General features: G+C 42.5%; 1 protein-coding gene across 1 annotated transcript in view; it reads left to right on the top strand.

The window, feature by feature from the left end:
• LOC131038599 (ribosomal lysine N-methyltransferase 3) overlaps positions 1-25,307 on the top strand; it is a 75,628-nt gene extending 50,321 nt beyond the window's left edge. The window contains exon 4 of the mRNA XM_057971086.2: positions 24,195-25,307. Within this exon, the coding sequence (XP_057827069.1) occupies positions 24,195-24,962 (768 nt within the window). The 3' untranslated portion in view covers positions 24,963-25,307. The remainder of the gene's footprint in view (positions 1-24,194) is intronic.
• The last annotated feature ends 767 nt before the right edge of the window (positions 25,308-26,074 follow it).

Genomic DNA, 26,074 nt, shown 5'->3' with positions numbered 1-26,074 from the left:
AGTGGATGACCTGATTGAATGTATCTAGAAGAGCTGCGTCCCAAGTAGGTTCAAGTTCCTTCGTTCTATCAATCAGGAGCATGGTGGCATACATCTGATCATACTGTTCATCTGTAACATCTGCGTCCTTGCGAAAGATGATCTTGATTCTATCCTCAAATTCTTGCATATCCACATCTGTCTCGACCTCGATCCTTCTGCCAAGAATGGTAGGAAGTACCTCAAATATTCTGTCCTGGATCGGATTGATCACCTCCTCAACTTGACCACATCTAACACTGATGTCCTCGAAGAGAACACTCTTTATATGGAGTAAGGTTGACCACTGAAATAAACTGTGAGAATCACCTTCCAAGATCCTCTCCTGCGCTAAAATTCTTCTGGATGTGTGTCTTATAACTCTCAAGACAGGAATGACAACGTCCTTGGTATGGGCAAATGCAGCTACTGTTGTCATCAATTTGTGGATTATCTCAAGAACTTGGATAGCCTGATGAATGATCTTCATCATCCTTGTAACAAACTCTATGGCCACTGTATGAGATCTATCCATCCAACTACATGTACGCTGAACCAGGTTCCTGAATCTTTCTGCCTCATTGATTGATTGAAGTGGCAATGCCTGCACTGGTGATCTAACTGGATCCTGACGTCCCAAAGGTTCATTGATGTGACTGAAATATGTCCTCCATGCACCGACCTCTCTCTCTAGCTTTCTATTTTTCTCCATTTCTTCTCTAAGCTTGTCCTTCAATGCCTCAAATGTGTCGGTGGCATCATCTAAAGTCTGCTCTGCTGTAGGTGGTCCTAACTCAAAAGTCTGTATATCATATTCTTCTGCTAGGATCTCACCTTCATATTTGTCTGCTGCCGGTGTAGCTATCTGCAATTTCCTAGATCCAGTCTCATCTTGAATCATCTTGGACATCTTGGTAGCCTTCTTCTTCTCTGTTACTTCATGTGAACGTCCAACAAGGCTCTCTAAATCAATTGCATTATCCTCGTCCTCTACTACGATCACCTTAGTCAATCTTTCCTTCAACCAATCTGGGATATTCGATCTTGTCTCTTGAACTTGAATCTCCTTATGCACCATTTCTTCTTGTCTGGGAGGAGATGTTATTTCATTATCTTCTTCTAATCCATAGTCTTGGAGAGATCCATCTGACGAAACACGCTGTGCCTGTCCTTCCTCCTGCCTGTCATTCTGTACCATAGACTCCATGGATTCTTCTACTTGAATTGTTCTATTCTCTGATCTAGAAGAAGTACCTGGCGTTTGATCTTTGTTGGCACCTTGCTTTTTCTTGGAAGGCTCTTTCTTTTCTGATCTTTCCTTTCTCTTCGAACCTCTTGGATGGAGATTGCCCTCACTGGCGCATCGAAGGTTACCTTCACCTGAATTCCTAGGATTAGGATTGCCTTCACTCACACTTGCTCCACCTTCGGCTGGTTTTTCTTCCAAAGTAAAAGACATAGCTATGCCTTGTTCTCTCAACTTCTGATGCTGAACGTCTACCCATCTGCGAGTACAAGACAAGACTGGTGCCATCAAAGCATCTAAATCCACGACCTCGGGCTCATTCCAATTCAAACTTATTGTTTTGCTTTCTCTATCATAGGAAGACTGGATATGCCTGCCATTGTCCTGAGCTTGGTCGGCCACTCTGTAAATCCTGCATTTCCTGATGAAATCCAAAGGCAATCTAGAATGTATCTTTCGTTTCACTTCAAGATCATCTAGGAGGTTCATCATAAAATCTTCAATTTGGTGCTCATGTTTAAATCTTCTACCGACCGTCCCCTCTAAATGTCCATGTGGATCAAAACTATTTCTCCAAGCAAAAGATGAAAAAGAATACAAGGCTAACTTCTTCTCTGCGTCATCCATGGCTAAGACATTAGGACATACCTCAACTGAATTACCCAAAATAATAGGTACCTGAACTCCATTCTGATGTCTGTGTCTGAATGCCTTCACATATGCTGCCAACTGCCTTGTTACCTCAAGTAACACAATTCTGTCTGTCGGATACCTCGGCAACATGTATGGAGGTAAAGGACATCCATGCACTCTAATGTAAGTGAACTTGGGAAACTGAATGAACCAAGCACCGTACCTCTTGATGAATTCCTGGGCATCCTGAGATAATCTGTTGTGAATCCCTCCTTGCAACGTCCTTGTGATGTTCATCATGAAAGTATCATTAACTAACTTGTAGTTTTTCCCTGGCGGATGATACAAGTAGGCATAGGATTCACAAGCTCTGACCTCACCGGGTCCTCTTCCAATCACTCCTCTGTGAGGTAGTCCTGCGTACTCAACACTCCTGATCAAAGCATAGATGACGTATGAACTCATGTGGAAGGACTTAGTAGCCCCGAGTCTCCTCAACTGTACGTCTAAGCAATGGCTAATTATCCTAGCCCAATGTATCGTACCCTTTCCTTGAACAATCACCTGGATGAAGTAAAACATCCACTTCTCAAAATAGAAGGCATGAGGTGCTCCTGTAACTCGGTTGAGCATAGTAATCAAATCTCTGTACTCCTCCTGGAAATCAATCCGGTGCGGTGTGTTCGGTACCTTGCTTAGACGGGGACGACTCTTGAGTAGCCAGTTCTTGTTGATTATGCTTAGGCAAGCATCTGGATCATCATCGTACACTGATCTGGCTCCTTCAATGCTCTTATATATCATGTCCCTGTGCTCTGGAAGATGGAAAGCTTCACTTATAGCTTCCTCTGAAAGGTACGCCAAAGTGTTTCCCTCATTGGACACAATTGTCCTGGACTGTGGATTGTAGTGACGGGCACACTCGATCATCAACTCGTGGCACTGAATAGCTGGAGAAAAACCGGCCGCCTTGATGATGCCACTCTCTATTATTCTCCGGGCGACAGGTGATGGCTTGCCAATGTAAGGGACCTCTCGAAACTTCTTCGTGCTAAAGTTCCCCAAGTTTGTATCTCCAATGTTGCTCCACTTCGACACGATCTTGGTCTCCACTTCTTCGGTCTTCTGATCTTCTTTCATGAGAGCTGAGCGGTTGGTGGATGCTCCCGCCTTCGGGGTCGCCATACCTACACAACATTTCATTATGAGAACTATATTTTGCAATGAATAACGTTGATTAGAGAGATAAAGTTTTTAGGAAACCTCATGATAAGTCTCTAGAGTTATCATTTCCTAAAAAACAACGATGATTGAGCTAAGAGATTCAAAATTCAAAACTTGAAAATTTAAAATATGACGATCAACAAATAAAGCAATAAAATCAAATCGCCATACCTCAATAGAGAGCTAGCTCTAGAATGCAAAAAGACAAAATTCGCCTAGGCAAAATTGATGTATAAATGATCTTCAAAGTTATCTCCTCAAAAGATCAACTTCACCACCTTTGGATTGAACGTGATCTTCAAATATCGCCTCTGGTGTGGTCTTCAAATTCGCTCAAATGAAGTATCGCACCACCTTTGATGTAATAGCGCCACCTTGGATTTGAATGGAATTCGCACCCCACACTTCGCACTTCCTTCCTTCTCCTTAATTCGCATGTAGAGGGATAAAAATAATGATGTGAAAACAATAGTTTTCACCCTCCATATATAGCGCTTGCGCCTCTCCATGCCCTTAGGCCGACTTGGAGATAAAACAATTTTTTAAAATGATTTTTTAATTAAATAGCAAGGCCGACCTCCATATATGAGCGCTCCAATTCGATTTTTTATTAATTAATTAATGATTAATTAAATGCCTTTCGTTTTAATTTATAAATTTCGATTTTTTAATAAAGGCAAAATAATTAATAAATGATCAACGCCATATTAAATGCTAATTTAAATAGGATTTTCAATTTTATCGAACTTAGCATTTAAGGAAAATTTGAAATGTTTATTTGGCGCCAAAATTACGAAAACGAAAGGGACGTACCTCATCGCCCTGGTCCCTTGGAGAGGGACAGGAGCGATCCATGATTTTGTCATGTTTTCAACGTTCATCTCCTTCCTTTCCACGTTCAATATCGATCATTTTGATGGGTCCTTCGAATTTGATTGCCTTGCATGTGCGCATAAGTGCCTTTGGGTGTTCATCGCCCTGGTCCTTGTCCAAAGGACAGGAGCGATCTCCATGTTTTCACGTAGACCTCGCATTTTTGATCTTCGATCCTTCATTGTAGAGCGAATAACATCATTGTTCGTTCCTTCTATGCTCGTTCCATTTGTTTGCATGTGGTGTTTGGACATTTAGAGGGATCATCGCCCTTGTCCCTTGGAGAGGGACAGGAGCGATCCATGTCTTTCTCCATAATCTTAGCAACTTTAAACTTCAATCTTCGTTGTGATGTCTTCCAAACGCCGTCCTTTACCTTGTTCATCCTCGCCTTGCCTTGACTGTGAAGGATTATGAGTGCTTTTGATGGGATCGCCTTGGTCCTTGTCCAAAGGACAGGAGCGATATGAGCTCTTTAGCATGTTTGACAATGTTTGGACGTTCAAAACACTTGCATGTCATCCTCAAAAGACGTCTTGAACCCCGTATGACCTTGTGAAGCCTTGACTTGGCATGGACTTGAAGCAAAATGAAGAGTCTTAAGTAAATCGCCCTGGTCCCTTGGAGAGGGACAGGAGCGATATAGTCTCTATGTTCAACTTGATGATCTTTTTACGTTCGAAATCTTCGTGCATCACCTTTTAATCAATCCATGGACCTTCTATGATCTTGCAAAACCTTGACCTCACGTAAATTTCGCATGAATTGGCCAATATATCCAATATCGCTCTGGTCCCTTGGAGAGGGACAGGAGCGAACTGGGTCTTAGAGTGCAAATCCTTCCAACGTGACGACCTTTAAGTGCTTGTGCTCGATGAAGATGCCTTAAGATGTTCTTGCCACCCTTCGTCTTGACTTAGATCGATTTCAAACTTAAGTAAAAGGCAATATAACCATTGTATCGCCCTGGTCCCTTGGAGAGGGACAGGAGCGATCCATCTCTTGTGGCCTTCATTTCATTTTGTCAGGTTCCAAATTTATATTCAACGGATTCGTCATGCTCTACTCCATTCATCCATGCCTTGATATCGTCTGCAACTTGGCAAGAAAATCATGTATAACAAAAATCGCTCTGGTCCCTTCCTGAGGGACAGGAGCGAACTAGGCATTTTGGGACCCTTGTTGACATTTTAAAATATTCAATTTATATTCACTGAGTTCATTTCATCGTCTTTCTTGCCACCAAACATGAACTTGACTTGATCTTGGCCTGGATTTTGCCCAATGAAGAATATCGCTCTGGTCCCTGGGAGAGGGACGGGAGCTATAAGGTACTTCGCCCTGGTCCCTTGGAGAGGGACAGGAGCGAACTTTGCATTCTGGACCATTCTCCTTTGTGTTAGCACTTCAAATTATATTCATTTGGTAAAGCATCTTCCTTTGGACCTCTTCAAATCATCAAGTCAACGAAATCTCGCAAGGACAAGGCAAAATTTGATTTGTAGCTCCGGTCCTTCACTGAGGGACAGGAGCGATTTTTCCCCTGGAGGCATTTCTGTGCTCATGAAAATCTTCAATTTATATTCAATGGAAAGATCTCGCCGTTCTCCATCACTTCCAATTTGAAATTCGTCTTGACTCTGCAGGAATAGTGAGATATTTGAAAATGAGCTCCCGTCCTTTACTGAGGGACAGGAGCGATTTTGCTCCTACAGGCCAAAATAACATGATTTTTCACATTTTAACACTTCACAAGGCAAAAACAAATCATTTCCAATGCCCAGGATCAAAAATCAAAAAAGTCAAAATTTAGTCAAAATATTCAATCGGACAAAAATTCACACTTCACTCTCAACACTTAGACAAATTTAAGCTCTGCATCAACATTCCAATTGAACATTAGACCATTCTGGCGAATTCATTGCATTCAAAATTTGCATCCTAGAAAAGGAAGCTCAAAAGCTCTCAAAAACGATTGGATTTTGGCCTGAAAAGACAGAAATGAAAACCCTAAGGGTTGACCCTAAATCCAGACAACTGACTGACTAACAAAATCCTAAAAACGAAGGCGAAAAAACGAGGGAAAAACGAGCAAAAAGAGGGGGTCCCCATTTGCGATGGGGCGATGTGTGAAATGGTCACAACACTACCCTACAAAAGACTTCACATAATTTGCAGGTCATTTGGCCATGAATCATGAATGTATAGAAGGCTGACTCATCTTCAGAATGCTCTATGACATGAGCCTGTTGCTAAGAACCTCCCTGGTTGGACTTTTGACTAGTCAATGCTTTTTGTAGAACTTCTTCATATGACCAAGAAACAAAAACCATCTCTCCAACATGATGTTGAGTAACGAAGCCATCCCTCCCACTATCCAGAGACATGGAAACCGAGATCAGCTTCTCAAAAATACTTCAACTTTTGTTGATAAAAATATTGACAAAAAATTGAAACCTACAATTTTGTGGAAAAATTGTCAAACCCTTGATGTGATGTTGAAATCGCACCTTTGTTTTTGTGAAAAAACAGTAAAAAACCGTCATTTTTGTGGAAAAACAGTAAAAACCCAAAAAACAGCAACACCCTTCAAGATTTTTTGTGGAAAATAAATCAGAAAACCTGCCATAAAAATAAAAATAAAACGGGAAAAAACCCTGTCGCACAACACCAATACGCCCATGCCAAAAAACTAGAAATTGTGCCAAAACCCTCGATGCTATTGCAGGAAACCCACGATCATGTAGAAAAACACCCATCACAGAAAACTGCAGAAAACCCATGAATTGTTGAAAAATAATGATCAGAAACTCGAACAAACCCTTCACGTGGCAGAAGAATAACATTGACTTCATGTGGTAAAAAAATCTCCACTAGACTAGAGAATCGAAACTCTAGGTTCACAGTAAATGCAGACCATGCTGCCCAAGAAACTCTGAAACCCTTAGAGAAGTCGTATGCGTGGGAAAGAAAACTTACAAAAAAAATCCACAATTTTTTTAATTAAAAAAACGATTGATCAAAGAAATCTTCTGAAAATTTCTCGTGAAAAATTCAGGAAAAACCCCTCGATTTTGTTTTAAAAAAATTGGGCAAAAAACTTATTAAAATTTCCTTAAAATTTCTAGGTGAATGGAGCATGATTTTTTTAAATAAAAAAATCGCCTAAAAAAGAACCTATGCTATGATATCATGAAATGATAATTTGTTATATTATTTACAAAGGAGACGTAGGCTCCTTATATAGAGATTACAAGAGGATCTTTCGATAACAAAAATGATCGAGAATACAAACATGAAAGGAAATGTACTAAAAAGAAACAAAACGACTAACTAATTAACTAAGAAACTCCAAAAACCCTTAGAAGCCCTTCTCACAGGAAAGAAAACTTATGAAAAAAATCGATCGATCAAAAAATCTTCTGAAAAATTCTCACGAAAAATTTAGTAAGAACCCCACGATTTTTGTTTTAAAAAAATTGGGCAAAAAACTTCTAGAAATTTCCTCAAAATTTCTAGGTAAATGTACCACGACCTTTGTTAATAAAAATTTGCCAGAAAAAGGACCTATGCTCTAATATCATGAAATGATAATTTGCTATATTATTTACAAAGGAGACGAAGGCTCTTTATTATAGAGATTACAAGAGGATCTTTCCATAACAAAAACGATCGATAATAGAAACACGAAAGGAAACGTACTAAAAAGGAAACTAAAAGACTAACTAAGATGACCATTATAGAAATATTATAATATTACTTTTATAATTTCTTCAATTCCCCACCCACACTAACTTCATTTCCAATGTTATACAACCATCTAGGGAAGATATTGCACCCCCAAAGTGTGGCGCCCATTTTTGAGATGGACCATAACTTAACAAAATATTCAATATTCCCTTATATGCAAGGTATACAACACCTTTACAAATAAGCTGCACCAAAATTTGACTCTTACTACCATAGGTGATGGATGCTTTACCAGAATTTGTATTTCGATAAGAAACTGAACAGTCAGTTTAAGTGTTGCAGATTTTGTCATTGATGTCAAAGGTTTGTTGTCAGTTTTTGAAAAGAGAATTGGAATGAAATTTTGTCTAGGTGTTGATTATTCATTATATCTTTATGAACTCTTTTGTTGAGCTGCTTGGTGGCCTACTGGAGCTGTTGAGCTGCTTCATTGCCTATCTGAGCTTCTTGCTTGTTTTCTTCAGCTGGCTGCCTGTCCAAATCAGCTGCCTACTTGCTTGTTGTCATGCCATGTCACCAACCATGTCATATTTTCCACGTCATCGGTTGAACATTACAAGAATTAAATGTTAAAAGAATTATTTTTATTTGGAATTGAATTAAGTTTTAAAGAGAAGTTTTCTCTCTTCCTTAGTACATGGCCTCTGGGTATGGTGTTGAAAAGCATATCACTTTGATTGGGTACGTGGCTGTTGATTTGTGCTTTGTTTTGTTTTTGAAACGTGGCTTGGCTGTTAGTTGAAATTGTCGCCTCGTGGAATCATTCTTGAAATCGCATCCTGGAATCGACTTTATGGATTTCCTCATCATGGACTTTGTGGACTCCTTTATTGCTATATATTGTTCTAATCTTTATCGTGGGTATTTTTTTTAGAAAATTTGTGTTTGCAGTCTGCAGGCGGTTTTTAGTGGAGCGACTCTTTCTTTATTGGGTCAAGCCGTCTCTCCTTGAATCGTGGTTTTGCCTTCATGGAGTCTCGCATTTTTGAATTGCTATGGTTTCTTTTAAGGACCTAAATAAGAACCATGCGTGGCAGTTACACTTCTGCAAGCTGTGCCTTTTTTTTTATTTGAATGGCAGACTATTGATGTATTTATTTGCTGCAGTTGTGAGCCATTTCTGGAGATGATGGGTGAAGTTGTGTGTCATTATTGACATGTTGTCAAAGTCTTGCAAATGAAATTGTTTGAAAAACAAAGTCAGAAGCATATATGCCTTGGCAGTATTGATGGTGAAGTGGACCGTCGTTTTTTAATGGAGTGGAAATCGTGGGTATGTGAGGTGATGATACTGTGCTTCAGAATTGGTGTAAAAGTTTTCTTTTAATGCCAAGGCCATAAAAAGTGTGTATAATTTTTGAGAGACTGCGGAGCTTGGAATATCAAAAACGCATTGAATGAATGATGTGGTAGGGAAAAGATAACGGATGTTGAGTCTTAATTTTTGTGAGGTCTAGCACGATCTAATATAGGAGAGTCGTTTTTTTTGAAAATGTGATGGGTGTATCTGTAGGTAAGAAGTTGTGAAGCTAAAGAAGAAAAAGAGAGTGAGCTTTGAGTGTGTGAGAAAGGTGTTGAACAGGTATGGGAAGAGGTGACTAATGTTTACCCTCTGGGTGAACAGTTTAGAACATACAGATAGAATACTCAATGCAAAACAATAATGCCATGGATACCGGATAAGATCAAGCAAATATAAGAGATACTATTCCATTCATAATCATCTCTGCTTACAAGTTACCTTCCATGGTATATAAAGGTACTGGGGGGTGCGAGGGGCAACTGTCGCACCCGTAACTACCATCCCTCGGTTACCATACTAACAAAGACAAATACTACTTAATTAACTACGGTTTTATTCTCGTACAATATTACCACCAACATCATCCCCCCCCAAAAAAGGTCGTCTCCTGACGACTGAAAACAAAATGGGATGATTAACAATAGAGAATTCAGGTTTGAGAATGGGGTGGAGGAAGCGTCCCTGGTGAGGAGTGTGTCGACGCACGGGGTGCAGCTGCCAAGCGAGCCCGTAACTCATAGACCTGCTCAGTCCGCAGCTTGAGGTCCCGCTCCGCAACCATCTGGCGCTCCATCGCTGTTTTTACCATCAGCGCCGCCTCCAAGACCTCTTTATCTTTCTGCTCTACCATCTCCAAGGCACTACCTTGGCGAGTCTCCAACATAGCCTTGTCCTCACGGGCTTCCGCCAACTGTACCTCCAAGGCACCCTTTGCCGACCTCTCCTCGGCTAACACTGAGTCCAAGGTAGCGCGCTCGGCATCCCATGAGGCCTTTTCCCGAGCCAATTGCTCTCTGTGCGGCTCCTCCATCTGCTGGAGTCGAGCAACGAACTCGTCTCGTGCCAACACAGTCTCCTCTCGCTGGGTCTCAGTACTCTTAGCAATATACTGCATCCTCCGCAACTCATAGTAGGTCTCTCGAAAAACCTGCTCTATCCTTCGCAACAAGGACTGTCTACTGGTCTCGCCAACCTGCTCGCGGAGGCCCCAATTCTCCAACATCTGTAAGGTTTCCGTAGTAGGCCATCCAGTAGACTCAAAACACTACGCAAAGTGTGTTGTGCACCTTCCCCTCATAAACCCGAGTAGCTGCTCCAACTCCTCATTTGTCCTAGTATCTCTCTGAGACCGCACAGAGGCTACCATCTGTCGGGCTTCCACAGCCATATCAGCAAGGAACTGCTCCAATTCCCTATCGCCCTCCACTCTCGGAGATGCTAAGACACTATCTCTGTGAGGACTCTGAAATGGCTCGTCATGCGGGGGGCTCGGGATCAACTCCTTCTCCTGTCTGGGACTCATCACCAACTCACGAATGGGTGAGTTGTCGCTCTGCACAATCTGTGCTATCTTTGGTAAACTGTCTCCGACCAGGTCCACAATCTCGTGTGGGCTTGGCTCACATCGTGGGGAGAGGACCGCTACTCCAACTGGTGCTAGTGGCGTCATTTTGTACAGACTCAGCCACACACCCATGTCCATCTGGGAAGGCATATCCATCTGGGAAGGCGTACCACTCCCTCCAAGCTGCTCTGCTCGTATGGCCTCCCTATCCACCTTCTCGCTATTGTCCCCAACCTCTACTGCTGCCGTGAGACTCCTGTCGTCGACCACGTGTTTCTCTGGTAAGGCTACCAATGTCGTGACTGCCTGTGGGGGGACCATAATCACGGGTGTTCGGCCCTGCCCAAAACCAGGAACCGGCACGGCCAATACTGCCGCACCAGGGAGAGGCCAAGTGGTACTTGTTGAGACCGTCTGCTCAGATAACTCATCCGAGGGTCGTGTGGCTGCTGCTGGCCCAACTATGAGAGGTGGAGGTGTGGCTGTGTGCGCGCTACCACAGAAGATGTTGCCCCCATCTCCTCCTCTACCTGTTGTTCACCTCTACCCACCATTCTGAAACTACTCTCGGTGGCCGTATCACTGGAGTCCTTTGCCTCCTCACTCGGGTCACTAGTCACGGATTCCGACTTTGTTTCCGAATCAGACACCACCACCCGTCACTTCCCTTTCTTGCCTGAGTGTGTATCTCCGCTTGGTGCCATGGTATCCAAGTGAATCCAATAAAATATAGGGGGCTGCCCAAGGTGTACATGACCTTATGGTGCCAAGTGTTGTGCGTCCGGTGAGCTCGAAGGCGTACCGCATCCAGGAAGAGTCCAATCGCATGGTAGGGCATGTAGAAGGTCCTGTGCTGGAGGGTCATGAATTCCTCCATCCTATCTGCTAGTACTGATGCCCAGTCATATACTACACCATTATGGATGCCATTCACCAGCACCACCTGTGCCATGGCAATATCTGAAGCCCTACTCGCTCCCATCAAGCGGCTCTTCAATACATCCACAAGGCACTGCCATATCCCCTCTCTTAGGAATGACTTCTTCAGACCTCTTCCTTTGCTTGCATGCTGGAGACTATCAAGTTCCGTTTGTGTGAGGTCGTCGCGACACATGAGCTTGAGAAGTTTATCTTTTAAAACCAGGGATATTTTCTGCCCCTTGTCCACTTTCTTTCCTTGCACCCTCGAAATACCAAAAACTCTTGTAAATTCTGTCGGAGCGAAGGACACTGTAATCTGTTGGTGCTCGTAGTCAAATACGGACTGCCGCCTGTGTGGGTCATAGGCACCAATCATGGCCCGCAACACCACCTCAAAGTCCTTAATGCAAAATATGGGCATTCGGATGGCCCACTGTACCTGTGCAAGTTGTAGCTGTGTCTTCATAGGGTCATTATGCGGGCTCTCGTTCCACCATTTCCTACAATCTGTTCCAGTCAAACCCTCGAAGGTAATGGTGTCCATCGTCACATCATTCTTTGCTACCATCTGCTGCTGCACTTTGGGTTGCACCTTTTTCCCTTTACTTTTGCTGCTGTCAGCCATGCCTCCCCTCACCTTCACACCCAAAGGCAGAATCCGAACAACTTTCTTGTTCCCAGAGGTTGACGGTACTGTAGCAAGAACTGCCGTAACTGCTTTTGCCAATTTTTTCCACCTCTGGCGTCCATTAAATAATTCTGCCTTTGTCTTTTGTGCCCTCTTCAATATTAAAAAAATAGGGTTAGAATAACAAGCTTCTGCATGTGCCTATTTTCCTCAACGTGGGACCTTTCCTCCAGATGCTACCCCTCGAAACTTTTTTGTTTTAAATGCTTCTGTGCCACCACACAATCTTTCTCCACCGAATGACTGTACAGAGACCGTATGGAAATTTGCTTGTGTCGGCCGTACATAGACCGTACAAAATTGCTGTTCACTGCGTTTTATTTTGATTACCGTACGGTGTTTTCCTAATCACGGGCAAATATCCTAGAATACCGTAAGGGTCTCCTTTTCCTTCGTTGTACGGTGACTTCCGTTTCTGTTTCTTATACCTTCCGCGTACGGTATATACTGTGCGACCAAAATGCTTCCGTTCGGTTATGGGTGGTTTCGCTCCCCCTTTTTTTATTTTTTATTTATTTTATTTTTTTTGTAATTTTTAATTTTAACTTTTTTTCTTTTCTTCCGTACAGCCTTGTATGGCCATACGGTTGCCAACCGTACGTTTTTTTCCCTTTTCTGTATGGTTGCTTGCTGTACTTTTTTAAAAAAAAAAAAATTATTATTTCTTCGGGAGGATTCGGGGTCGGTCGATCGCCTCTGCTCGTGATACAGTTTTAATTTGACCCATTGGTGCTGCCCGCAACCTCCCGTCCATCCAGTGTCCACAACTTCACTGCCCTGTTCTCTGCCACCTCGCGGACTTTATATGGTCCTAACCATCGTACCTTGAATTTGCCTGGTTTAATCTCATTACGCCCATTATATTTCAGTACCAGTTGTCTCGGAGCAACCCTCATTCGTTTCAAGTGCTTGTCGTGCCACAACTTCCTCCTTAGTTGGGTTGCCTTCGTAGCCCACTGGGCCATCATTCTTTTCTTGTCCAGCTTGTTCAAGACATAGAATCTCTCCCTTAGGCTCTCCATGTCCCCCAGTCTGTTCTCGATTGCAATGCAGAGGCTTGGCACCATGAATTCTGCTGGCACAACAACTTCTTGCCCGTACATGAGTTGGAACGGAGTCTGGCCGGTGGTCACCTTGTAGGTTGTGCGGTAGGCCCACAAGATCGAAGGTAATTTTTCTTCCTAGTCGTCTCCCTCGACACCGCAAGACTTGTAAATTACCCCCACAAGAATCTTGTTGGTAGCCTCGGTCTGTCCATTGGCTTGCGGATAATAGGGGCTGGACAATGAATGAAAAATTTTAAATTCAGTAGTGAGGAGTTTAATAACGTGGTTCACAAAATGTTCGCCCCTGTCGCTGGTCAACTGCATAGGGATACCATATCGTGTAATGATTTGCTCATAAATGAATCTTGTTGTACTTACGGCCAAGTTGTTAGGCAGGGCCCGCGCTTCAACCCACTTGGTTAAATATTCTGTGGCTACCACAATGTAGCGACACTCCTGGCATGGCTGGCCTTCAGTGGCCCAATAAAATCCAACCCCCAGCGCTCGAATAGTTCCTGAGCATGCGAAGGGTTGAGGGGCATGAAATCCCTTTTCAGTGGTTTCCCTGCTCTCTGACACATATCACAACCTACTACCCATTCTCTGGCATCGTTATACAATGTGGGCCACCATAGGCCTGCTAGCAACACCTTTCTTGCCGTAGTGTCTGGTCCCATATGGCCTCTCGTTGGCCCCTCATGTGCCTCCCTCAGAACGCTTGGCACCTCTTCCTCCATCACACACCGACATAACACCTGGTCGGGTCCCATTTTATACAACAATCCATTAATCAACTGAAATGTGCGGCTTCTCAACACGAGTTTTCTTCGTTCTCTCGATGGCATACCTTGGGGGAATACGGAGGTGGAAAGATATTCCTCGATGGTAGTATACCATGGTGGCAGTACTGTGATCTTGAATAGGCGAGCATCTGGAAAGTCGTCTTTCATCCCCTCTGGCGGCTCTCCGGACCTAATCCGAGACAACTGGTCAGCAATGACATGGCTCTTGCCTGGCCGTACAATTATTGTGAATGTAAACTCCTGAAGGAGCAGTAGCCACCTGCTTATCTTGCCTTGGATGATGGGTTTGTTTACCAGGTACATCAAAGCCTGGTGGTCCACATAGAAAGTGAAGGGTGTCGCCAACAAGTAGTGTCGAAATTTTTGTATGGCATAGACCATTCCGAGGGCTTCCCTCTCGGTGGTACTGTAGTTCTTCTCGGCTTTTGACATCAACCGACTCACAAAATAGATGGGGTTATCCAACCCGTGTGCCCCTTCTTGCGCCAGTGTAGCCCCAATTGCATAGTTCGAGGCATCCACGTGTACGTGGAATTCTCGGTCCCAGTTTGGATAGGCCGGAATGGGTGTTGCCACCAGTCTCCTCTTGAGTTCCTTGAATGCTTCCCCTTGTGCCGATTCCCATATGTACGGTTCGCCCTTCCTTGTTAGTTTGTCTAGTGGGAAAGAAAGTTGGGCAAAGTTCTTAATGAACTTCCGGTAGTATCCAATGTGTCCCAAGAAGGACTTGACTCCCGTCACATCAATGGGCGACTCCATTTCTACAATTACTCGTACCTTATCCAAGCCAGTTTTCAGTCCAACTTTACAAACGATATGGCCCAACAACTTTCCTTGTGGTACCATAAATCTGCATTTCCATGGATATAAGGCGAGCCTGGCCCTTCGACATCTCTCCATGCACTCTCTTAGCGCCACCAAGTGAGCGTCTTCGCTATTGAAAATCGACTAGTCATCCAAAAAGGCTTTAAAATTCCCCACAGACATCTTATCGAAGATGTGAAGGACTATCCTCTGGAAGGTCGCAGGAGCATTGCACAACCCAAACGGCATCCGGTTGTATGCATAGACTCCGTCCTCCACCACAAAGGTGGTCTTCAACTTGTCCTCCTCAGCTATTGAAATCTGGTTGTATCCTGAAAAGCCGTCTAGAAATGAGTACATGTCATGGCCGGCCACCTCCTCGAGGATGCTGTCTGTGAAAGGTATAGGAAACGGATCCTTGATGGTGACTGCGTTGAGGCACCGAAAATCTATGCAGATGCGGATCTGGTTGGCCTCCTTCAGTGAGATCACAATCGGCGAGACCCACTCACTTGTCTCCACCCGAAATATGATGCCGACCTCTAGCATCCGTTCAATCTCTTCGTTCACTTTGGCAACATAGTTCTTATTCATTTGGTATAGCCTCTTCCGTATCGGTTGGGCTCCCGGGACCAATGGTATCCGATGGATGCACATTTCTGGCGGGACCCCCTTTAGATCCTTGTAGGACCAAGCGAATATGTCCTTGTATTCCATGAAGATTTGGAATGTTGAGGCCTTCAGTACCAGGCTCCAATTGTCGCCTACCCAGATATTTCGGGGGTTGGCAGTGTCTCCTAAGTTTGTCTCCTTCATGGTGGGGTCTTTGTACCGCATTAGTCTATCCTTTGAAAATTCGTACGCCGGAACATCATTTACTTTGGCGTCTCCCTCCTTATACTCCGTGTACTTTGGTGGGAACTCCTTCTCGCCTGGCTCGTCCTCAATCTGTAGCATGTGACAAGCAGGGTGAAACACTTCATAGTCTTCCATTTGCCAGTGGAAGAGTCCATTCAATGAGGAAGTGTCATCTTCTGAGCATCCACCGAGTTCAAGCACTCCTTCGTCGTTTGGTTCCCTCTCGTCTTTACCTTCATAGGAGTCCCACTCCCATCTGTTTGAATCCTTCGAATTCGAGTCAGATGACGCAAGTTCCTCGCCGACAACCTGGGTCCTCAGATCAATGGTGTACTTCTGCCCCCCTTCTCCATGTAAAGGGTGTTCTTCTTCCAGTCATGCTTCACCTTTGTTGTAACCAGCCACCCTCTCCCTAAGATGGCGTCATACCCCTTCTTCTTGAGTGGGATTACCACAAAATCTAGTAAGAAGGGCTGTGTGCCGATGGTCACCGGCTGGGCCATCAGGGTGCCAAGTGGCTTGATGTCGTGCTGGTTTGCACCTACCAAGTTGAATGTGGGTGGCCATAGTGTTGGCTTCCCTAGCTTCTTCCACGTATCCTCCTGCAGCACATTCACCCCCAAACCTCTGTCACGATGGTGTCTTTGAGGATAGCCCCGAGAATTCCCATCTCTACTACCGCAGGATGCCGACCACTATGTAAGGCCAACAACATTGGGTCAGCCAAGGGGGTGACCGGAACTTCCGCCCGTGTCCCACCCGAAGGTGCCTGCGCAGTGGTTTGTATGGAACTAAAAATGGGGGTTCTCAGCTGTGGCATTGTGTCTAGAAGGTCCTTCACCCTTATCGGCACCTCTATTTGTAGTACTTGCCCAATTATGTTATTTTCGGCTTCAGTACAGGATGATGTACTCACCACCTCTTTGTTTCGTCGTTGGGCCGTCATTTCATGCTCAATATTGGCTTTTGCCTTTCGTAATCTCTCATTCTCTGTACGGGGGTCGAGTTAATTGGCCTTTTTGGTTTGAGCATGAGTGATTGCCAGTACTTTTTTCTCACCAGTCTTCTCAATGTTGAGGAGGTTAACCCTTGGCTTGGGGCAATTTGTCTCATCGTGTTCTCCAGGACCACACCATTTGCACAAGTGCTGTGGTGCCTCCTCTTTTTGGCAATCCCGCGCAAAGTGTCCCCATTGGTTGCATGCTCGACATTGAATCATCGGTCGTCCATTGGCATCATACTGCATTCAACTCCGATTATTGCTATTATTGTTGTTGCCTTTTCCTTCCCTTTGGTTACCTCTGTAACCACCAGATGATGCCGTGGTGTTGGCTTGAGGCTGCAATGTGCCTGCTGTTGCTGGTGGCTGCTCTTGGGTGAAGAGCGCTTGGTTCCCGTGTGTCTTCATGTTGTAGGGACATTCTTTGGTAGAGTGTCTCGACACTTGACAAATATCGCAGAAGGCCTTTTTTGGACAAGAGCCTTTTGTGTGACCTTCCTCCTTACATTCTGTGCACCATACTTCCTCATTTTTGCTGGTGCTTCCCTTCATGCTCTTGAATTCCTTCATCATGCGGTGCAGATCCTTTTTAAGGGCTTGTACCTTTTTACTCGATCCCTCGTCGCTGCTACTTTCGTCGGAGGAGTCCTCTCCAGAGGATCTGTCCTTTTTCTTGGATGTCTTCCCTTCACTCTCCTCTGGTCCATTGCCCGGTTATAGGCATCGTCGTAGGATGTGGGGGGTACAATTTTTATTTTCCTTCTGAGTGACGATTTTAAGCCCTCCACAAAGCACCTTTTCTTCAACCCATCGTCGGGCTGGTTATCCATTCTTCCCAACAATTCCTTGAGGCGTCGGCTATATGCTCGGATGGTCTCACTTTTCCCTTGCTTGGTACTCAGGATTTCTGCTATGATTTCATTATCATCTATGAGGAGTCGAAACTTCTTTTCGAAGGCTTTGTGCAATTCATCCCAAGTTGTCAGTTGGGTTTTGTCAGCATCCGAGTACCAATCGATGGCTACTCCTCGTAGGGTGGTGGGGAATTGCACCACCCATTCCGCCCTATCGGCCACGCCATTGGCCGACCAAATTGTTTCACATGTACGACAATGCCATACGGGGTCTTCTTTTGCCATTATGTTTCTTGGCGGCGGCCTGGTTTGCCCTCCAGAACTCGAATTTGACCCTCTAGGAACTCATCTAGACATTGGTCCTCGCGAAGGTACTCCGTCGAGATTTGGTCCGTTGGGTCCCACCAAGTTGCTCTGACTACCAGGGTGTGATGAGCCTGCCCTGAACAGATTGCTTCTACTACCGTGACCTTGTGTCCTCCCGACACCTTCGATCGCACCGGTATCCTCGACCTCTTTGTTCTTGGTCTCTGTCTCGTCTTCTCTCTTGGTCTCAGCACCTCTGTATGGCGTGTACGATTCTATCGTACTCCCGTCACTGATCTCCTCCAATGTTAGGTAAAGGTCCCCCAACCGTTTCCTGGTGGTTTCTATTAGTGTGGAAACTTGGCCCTCGCCAGAGCCATTGCTGTCATTTCCGCCGCTTCCTTCCTCGGCAATCCTCTTGAATCTTCTTCTTCGTTCTACTTGTTGTTCGAGAATTAATGCTCATTGGGCGGTTTCAGAGTCCCCTATGTATTCCTTCTTATTTTTGTCCTTATTTAGCAGATTGGGCATTAATTCTAAATTCTCCTTATGCAATAGAACAAGGCATCATATTGAAAGGAACACTTTTATTAATTCATCCTTGGTATACAATGTATGTCACTACAGTGGGGGTGTTCTTGTTTTATTCTCCTTCGCCCGTACACATTCAGGGATTATTCACCCCTCGGTCGGTTTCATTGCGCTCCTCTTGGCGCTCGTGAAACTCCCATAGGATTTTTTGGCGTCTGTTCTCCTGATAGGTCTCTTCCCTGTGGTTTTGGAGAGCCAAAAATGCCTGTGCCAGAAGGTTGGGCAAATTGCTCATCAACCGATTTACCGCCGGGCTTACACCAAGTGCACTCCACACAATGTCCTCTGGAACATCCTTGGTGGTGGCTTCCCTTCGCACGTGTGTTTCAATCGCCACTTGGAGGATGCAGGAGAAATCTTTTGTGAGTGCTAGTTCTCCCTTGAACAATTCTTCAGGTTCTTCGTTCGGGTTATTGCTCATCCCTTCGGCCAATGGTTGTCCCAATATTCGTGTGCCATGTAGTATACTCCCGTGCTCCGGATAAATTTCGGCAACGACACCTGATGTTTACCCTCTGGGTGAACAATTTAGAACATATAGATAAAATACTCAATGCAAAACAATAATGCCATAGATACCAGATAAGATCAAGCAAATATAAGAGATACTATTCCATTCATAATCATCTCTGCTTACGAGTTACCTTCCATGGTATATTAAGGTACCGAGGGGTGCGAGGGGCAACCGTCGCACCCGTAACTACCATCCCTCGGTTACCATACTAACAAAGACAAGTACTACTTAATTAACTACGGTTTTATTCTCGTACAATATTACCACCAACAACTGAGCTGCATAAAAAGGGATAGATAGTCCAGAATAGTCAACAAGCTACAGCGGCGTATGTGCTGATATATATACCATGTATGAGATTTGGAGAAGTGGAAGGAGATGTGTGTTATTAGTTTCTGAGCTGCTATTTCATCTTTAGACTGATAAAGGTGTTTTCTGAGCATTTAATGCATTTCTTCTGAATATCTTAATGTTGAGGGACGTTGTATATTTCTTGCTGGTGATAGAAGTGCTGTATGTATTCAAAAAAGTTTTATTGAATCTTGCATTTCGAGTTTGTATACAGTCTGGAGTTGGTGCTCTCTGTGAGTTGGTGCTCATTTTTGTAATCAGGGTTGGTGACCATTCATGTTAATGAAAGCTATTTGATGCCATGGTTTTTTCCCCGAAAGGGTTTTCCACAAAAAATCCTTGTGTTTGTGTTTTAATGGTTGTTTTCTTTATGCTTTATGTGGTTTCATGCATTTATAGTTTAGAAAAGTTTGAAATACTGATTCACCCCCACCTTCTCAACCTCTTCCCACCCACCACACCCCCCCCAACCGGCACCGACTCCCACCTCTCGGTATTTCCTGTGTTCTTCTCACTAAGTAGATGGCAAGAGCCAATAAGATTGCGAAATCCTTTCTCTTGTTTCAAGTACAGCTAAGTCTTCTTGAACAGAAGCTAGTTGTTGGAGCCATGAAATGGAGCGAGTGGGTCAAGATTCAAGACTGCTTTTCTAAGTACAACTCTTAACAAACAAGTGAACTCCTGGTCTGCCAAATCTCTAAATTTTCAGACCTGAAGTTATTTTGGCAGAAAAAAGATAGAACATTTATAAATTTTTGGAGAGTCCACACAGCTTCTTTTTCTATGCGAAGATAATAGTTGACACTGAAGAGGATTTTTTAAGGGTGACCTAGAGGAATAGAACTGCTCTAATAGCAGGAGCAATGCATTAGATTTCAATTGGCTATGAAAAAAGTGACAACAGGGATTGCAGTCATCCTAACCAAATTCACAGATGTTATACAGTAAATTAGACAGAAAAATCCATCTTAGAATTTTTTCACAAGCTTTTCTATGCATAAATAGCCATGAGAAAAGAAATTGAAAGGGAGGTTGAGGAGTAGGAAACAATATGTTTAAATCTCCCCTTCTTTCTTGATTTACATCACCTTCTGAACCAAAAGCAGATTTGCCGGACCTCACAAATTTACCAGGATGAAGAGACATGGAGCCAATATATAATTATTATATTGAACTTTGCTGAATCAATCTGTCACTGTCTTTGGCTTCCTGCATTGCATTTTTTGAGCAGCAATTGCATAGTGGGGAGAAAACAAGGAATTGAATGCACAATGAGAGATGCGTGTTTAATTCCGAAACTCACTTTTCATGTGACAAGTGTGAGGCATGCACTAACCATCTTTTTTTGGTCATATGCTTAGCACACATGATTTAAAATCAAAAAGCACCCTACGGTCCCTTCACCAGCATTAATGAAAATTTGTCCCTCATTATATGAAATCCTTATGTCTTCCCCTAGTAAATTCTCAATGGTTTATTGATTTTGAAATTGATCCCTTTCTTTCTGGTTAATTCAATCTCTTAATTGGCTAGCTGCTAGATGATTGGCAGATAAATTCCCTTACAATATAATATGATTGATTGTGATACTGGGGAAGGACTTGAGAAATTCATTGATATCCTCAACTGGGCAAGTCAGACCCTGGATTTGGAGTTTCCCATATCCAACTTCACCAGTTTCGTTCCTTTGCAAGCTTTAGATCTGCAAAAAGTGCTTAATACCAAAGTTGCATGGAGATGGATATGGATACAAATACGGATACGGTATCAGATATGGATACAACCATTTTTTAAGACCCCCAATATGGATACGGCTGGATATGTCATTCATAAAAAACACATACACATATATTTAACACAGTTTTCAAGTTATTCAAGGAGATTTCCATTACTTCAAAAGCAATATAGACACATAATTGCTACATAAATAATGATAAGTTGATTTAACATTCTACAATATGCAAGAATAGTAGAGTTGCATTGGAAGATAACCCAAAAAATGGGCCACTGAAATAGAAAAACATTTCATTTGTCTTTCTCATTTGGTGTAGGTTTTGGTTGTACCAATTTTTTCTTTTTAAATGCATGAATGAAGTTTTTAAAAATTAAATTTAGGAAGATTTACGTCAAATTTAAAAAAAATCAAATCACATGGTATCTAGCATGGTTGGAAATCAAGGTTTTTTGGGCACGTTTGGGTACAGTATTCGACGTGTATCTGAGCTGTATCAGATACGTATCCATTTCGGATATGGAAACGGATACAGGAATACACGTGCCCAAGAAGGGAAAAAGGAGTTTCCGGCTACTCTGCTTAATACTCTTGAAGGTTATGTGTGTCTCTGCCATAGTCATCACTATAAGTTTAGACCAATGAACACTCCCCTGCCACCTCTCCCCCCTGCATGATCTGCTCTCCATAGAATCCCTTTGGCTGGTCCATAAAAAATTAATTTGAATCAACCCTCTACTTGGGTTCTTACTTGGACTTTTATGATCTTTCAAGTAACCGCATTAGCAGGGACAGGTTTTAGTGTTATAATCCAATACATCTTTATATGCTGTTTATTCATTTTGATGTTCTGATCCTTTGGGGGCCAAGTTCTCAACTGTAAAGCAAAAAAATTTTCAATTTTGGTTATTCCGTAATGGCTGGAGCTTTAACTTTTCAAACTTTTTGCTACTTCTCTGAACTAAAATTTCAAACAATAATAGATTATCCAGTCCTCGAAGTCTGGATCTTAAATTTTTTTTTTAAGGGTAAACGCTTTTGCCCTGGAGCTACGAACTAGCGAGATCACAAACAGGGGACCTCATCCACATTGAAACATTCAACAACATCCCAGTGGGGTTTGAACCTTGATGGCAAGAACAACACCACAACTTAACTATTAAACTTTGCCAATACCAAGTCTGGATCTTAATTTAATCTGCTAAACTTCAGCCTGTTTTTTCATGTGAAAGGAAGCAGCCAAATCGAAAACTTTCCCATGAGCCACCTGTAAATTTCTTGTGATAAGAGCAGTGTAAAAGGAGATGATGAACTGATTCAGAATCATTCTGACAGAATACACTGCAAGGCTCCATTCCATCCTGTTTTTGACCATATTGTCATGGGTTAGGACTTTGTTGCTGATTGCTAGCCACAAAATGTATACTTACAGACTTTCGTATTCTTCTTTGAGCCATGGCTGATGGTAACTCTGATTGTTCTGCGGTGTTTTAATGTATGATTATGCTTTACCCTTGTCTGACTTAATACTTGCCACTTTTTGATCCATTCCACCTACCTCATTCTTATATCTAATGGTGATGTGATAGGAGTTAAGTAATTCCTGAAGCTTGGTCAATTTTAAAATCTACTTGAACCAAATTTAGTCATGTCCTTGTTAGCTGAGACTGTCCCTCAGTTATCTCAATAGCTGCATGTAGAGTCTCCTTTATTTCTTGCCAGGTCTCCATTTGGTCCAAAGGCATATCTCTAAAGCCAGGCATATTCATAAAATCTGATGTTGGAATTTCTGCCCGTGTCTTATCCATGGAAGGATTTAATCAAGCTGGCTACTGAGGTGATAAAATTCCATATACCCGATCTACTATTTCTCCAAGTGGTGCTTATCTTGGAAGATTCTCCAAACAAATTTATGGCCAAGTGCTTTGTTCATCCAGTGCCTCTAGTGGACACTTAAGAGGGCATGTTTAGAACCAACATCATTTAAGCTGGCAGAGTCTGCAGGGTGGGTGTAATGAGTTAAATGTTTTCCATGTGAAAGTGACCGTTCTTTCCAGCTTGGATTCTTGTCAAGGAACTACTTCCAGAGCTTCTCTGTGTTTCTACCTGATATCAATCATTCCCTAAGGTATCAGCTTGATAGTGTTAGTGTTCATTCATGCCCAAGATTCAGCTCAGGCATGTTTGGGCAACCATGTTTTGTTCAGATTCATCAATTGACCAGCTACTAATCATATATTGGAGATTTCTTTGAAGGCTGTAGCTTCTTGGACTATGCCTCACAACCAGTTATAGTATCATCTTCAAATTGTAGATGGGAGAGTCTTGGCACTGCTGTGGTCGCTTTTATGCAAGCAACAGTTCCTTGTGTTTTAGCTTTACATAATTCCTTGTGTCTTGGCACTCCTGTGGTCTTTGCAAGAATGGTAAATAAAAATGGCAAAACAAGATCACCTTGCCTTAGCTTCATGTGGTGTTGAAGAATAATGCTGGAATACCATTAACCTAGGTGTTAAGGTATTCTGTAGCACTTCTGAAACCATGATTTCCATGAAGTTCCAAAGCCTCGTTTAAAGCCAAATTATTCCTAAGAAATTTGATTAATTACAACCATCTTTAATGCTAAGATCCTTCTGCACTAGTCTCCTATTTTTGGAAGAACAAGTAAGATCTAGAGGGCTTCATGTTGTCCCAACACCCAACCTTGAAGCCCTTCTTTGAACCTCTGTCGAAGTGGTCTCTATCACAGCTCTTGTGCACAAGAGCATTGGCCGTGCTTCCTTCCTGTGCAAATCAGTAGTGGTGTCACAATCATTATCAATCACTGATGCATTCTCTATTTCTGCCAAACTAAATATCTTGGTTGGCAAGATTCATTTTTATATATTCCCTGTCTCAGGTGGGATTGGTTGGTTTGCTTCTTGGATATTCATTCCGCTTCAACTATAGCTTGTATAGAAAGACAAAAATTTCCTAGTTCACTGAATCTGTGACATGGTTGCCTCATGAAAAGATTAGTATAGGTATGCATTTTGTGTCATTATAGTAAATGCCATTTGATTACTTATACAACATAAAATTTGCAGTGATCATATTTGATCCTTGTCTGTTTCAGGTTTTCAATACATATGGTACCCTGAGTAATGCTGCTTTACTACATAGATATGGTTTCACGGAGCCAGATAATCCATTTGATATTATCAACATTGACTTTGATCTTGTCATAGACTGTTGTTTATTATTGTTTTCACGACGGCATTTACGGGTTCGTGTGGCTTTGTGGAGGAGGTTGGGTTGTGCAGGCTGCAGCAGCCAGGATTGTGAATACTTTGAAGTCTCTGCAAATGGGACACCCCAGTTAGAACTACTACTGCTGCTTTACATCATACACCTTCCAGATGAAGTATATCAGAGATTAGACTGTGCTTCGCCCCAACATTGCCAAAGTATTACCGATGTTAAAAAATTTGTATATTTTGCTAGCCAAGGCTTTGAAGTGGTGCCTTCGCTTCATAAAAATAAGAAAAGAGGGCCTAACTATTGCATAGAAACTAATGAGAATAAACTTAGGAAAAGTGGCTGTAACAAGAAATTGAAAATTGGAGAAGATGGTGATGCATTTAAATCAGATGAGTGGCTACTGACAAGTTCTGTTTGCCAGTGTCTTATATTGCTTGCTGATAAACGTGATAGACTTTATGGTTCTAGCTCTCTTAAAAGGGACCTCGAGTTTCTAAAAACATGTGTTTCTACAGAGCATCCCAAGCTTTTTAATGCAATGTCTTTGCGTGTAAGCGAGAGGTCCATCCTACAAAGTTTAAGACTGTATGCATTGAAAGCTAAGTCGGCTAATAAGGTCAACTGCAATAGCTATAGAAAATGAAGTTGGTTATAGCTTTGGTCATTTATTATTATTTTTTGGATAAGTACTGCTTTACAGAAAAGACGAGCAAGATGCCATTTTTACCCTACAATGTGTTTCTAATGGCATGAAGAGATTGTAGAATATAATCATTTTGAAGATTCTTGACTAGCAACCACTGGAAAATAACGTGCTTTTCTTGTGTTTCTTAGTGCAGTGGATTATTGTATGAGGTTTCCCATTATCATTAATCTGTTGAAGCAATGGACACAACCATTGATAGCTTCTTGATAGAGTGGGATGTGCATAAGTTCATTTATGTTTTACTAATAATTAATAGCCCTGGTATAACACGTCTATTTACAATATTTGCCTCAGGTTAATTTGAATGTTTCAAATTTTTTGGTGAGTAAAAAATACAAAAGAAGGCATGCATCCTGTATTGTTCACTGCATTAAAAAGTTCAGACATAAAAAAGCAAAACACATTTGAAACAGATCTGATCATTTTGTTACTATGCCTCATGACATGGAAAAGAGGCCACTCAGCTGTCATATTCTTGCAACTGTGATCCACCTTCCCCTTGACATCGCCTTCTTATTTGCCATCTGAATATCAACTTTTAAGCGTCATCATGAAGGGAGACTTAAAAATTGCTATAAATGACGATGAACGTTTTTTACACCCCCTCAGTACTTGAATGTGAAGAGACGAAGCTATAAATCGGTATGCTGCCATTTTGTTGGTATAAATTGAAGATTGAACGGATTGTGCACTTTAATGCCCATGGAGACTTAACAGTAATTCGAAAAGATTCAATATTCATAGCAATATAACTTTTTGCCACAAATTCTCGTAGGGATTCTACTGAGAATCTATTACGGATGTGAAATATATTTGTTGGTTTCGATTTGTTTGAAGTTACCAATGAATTATAATTGTGCCGTGTACATGTCGATCAATGTCCATTCTTCTCCAGTTCGCTGTCGAGAGTCTTCTGTTAGTTGTCATCCTTGTTAACAGATTTGTAGCTGTATTATCTAATGAATAAATCAGTGCATCGAGTGAATTTGCTGTTCTTTGTTCCAAATTTTAATCATATAGTCACAGTACCTTAACGCAATTTTAAAATG

Source organism: Cryptomeria japonica, chromosome 3, assembly GCF_030272615.1.
Source record: "Cryptomeria japonica chromosome 3, Sugi_1.0, whole genome shotgun sequence".
NCBI lineage: Eukaryota > Viridiplantae > Streptophyta > Pinopsida > Cupressales > Cupressaceae > Cryptomeria > Cryptomeria japonica.
The sequence above is the reverse complement of the archived record's forward strand: the minus strand, read 5'-3'. Positions and strand labels throughout refer to the sequence as shown.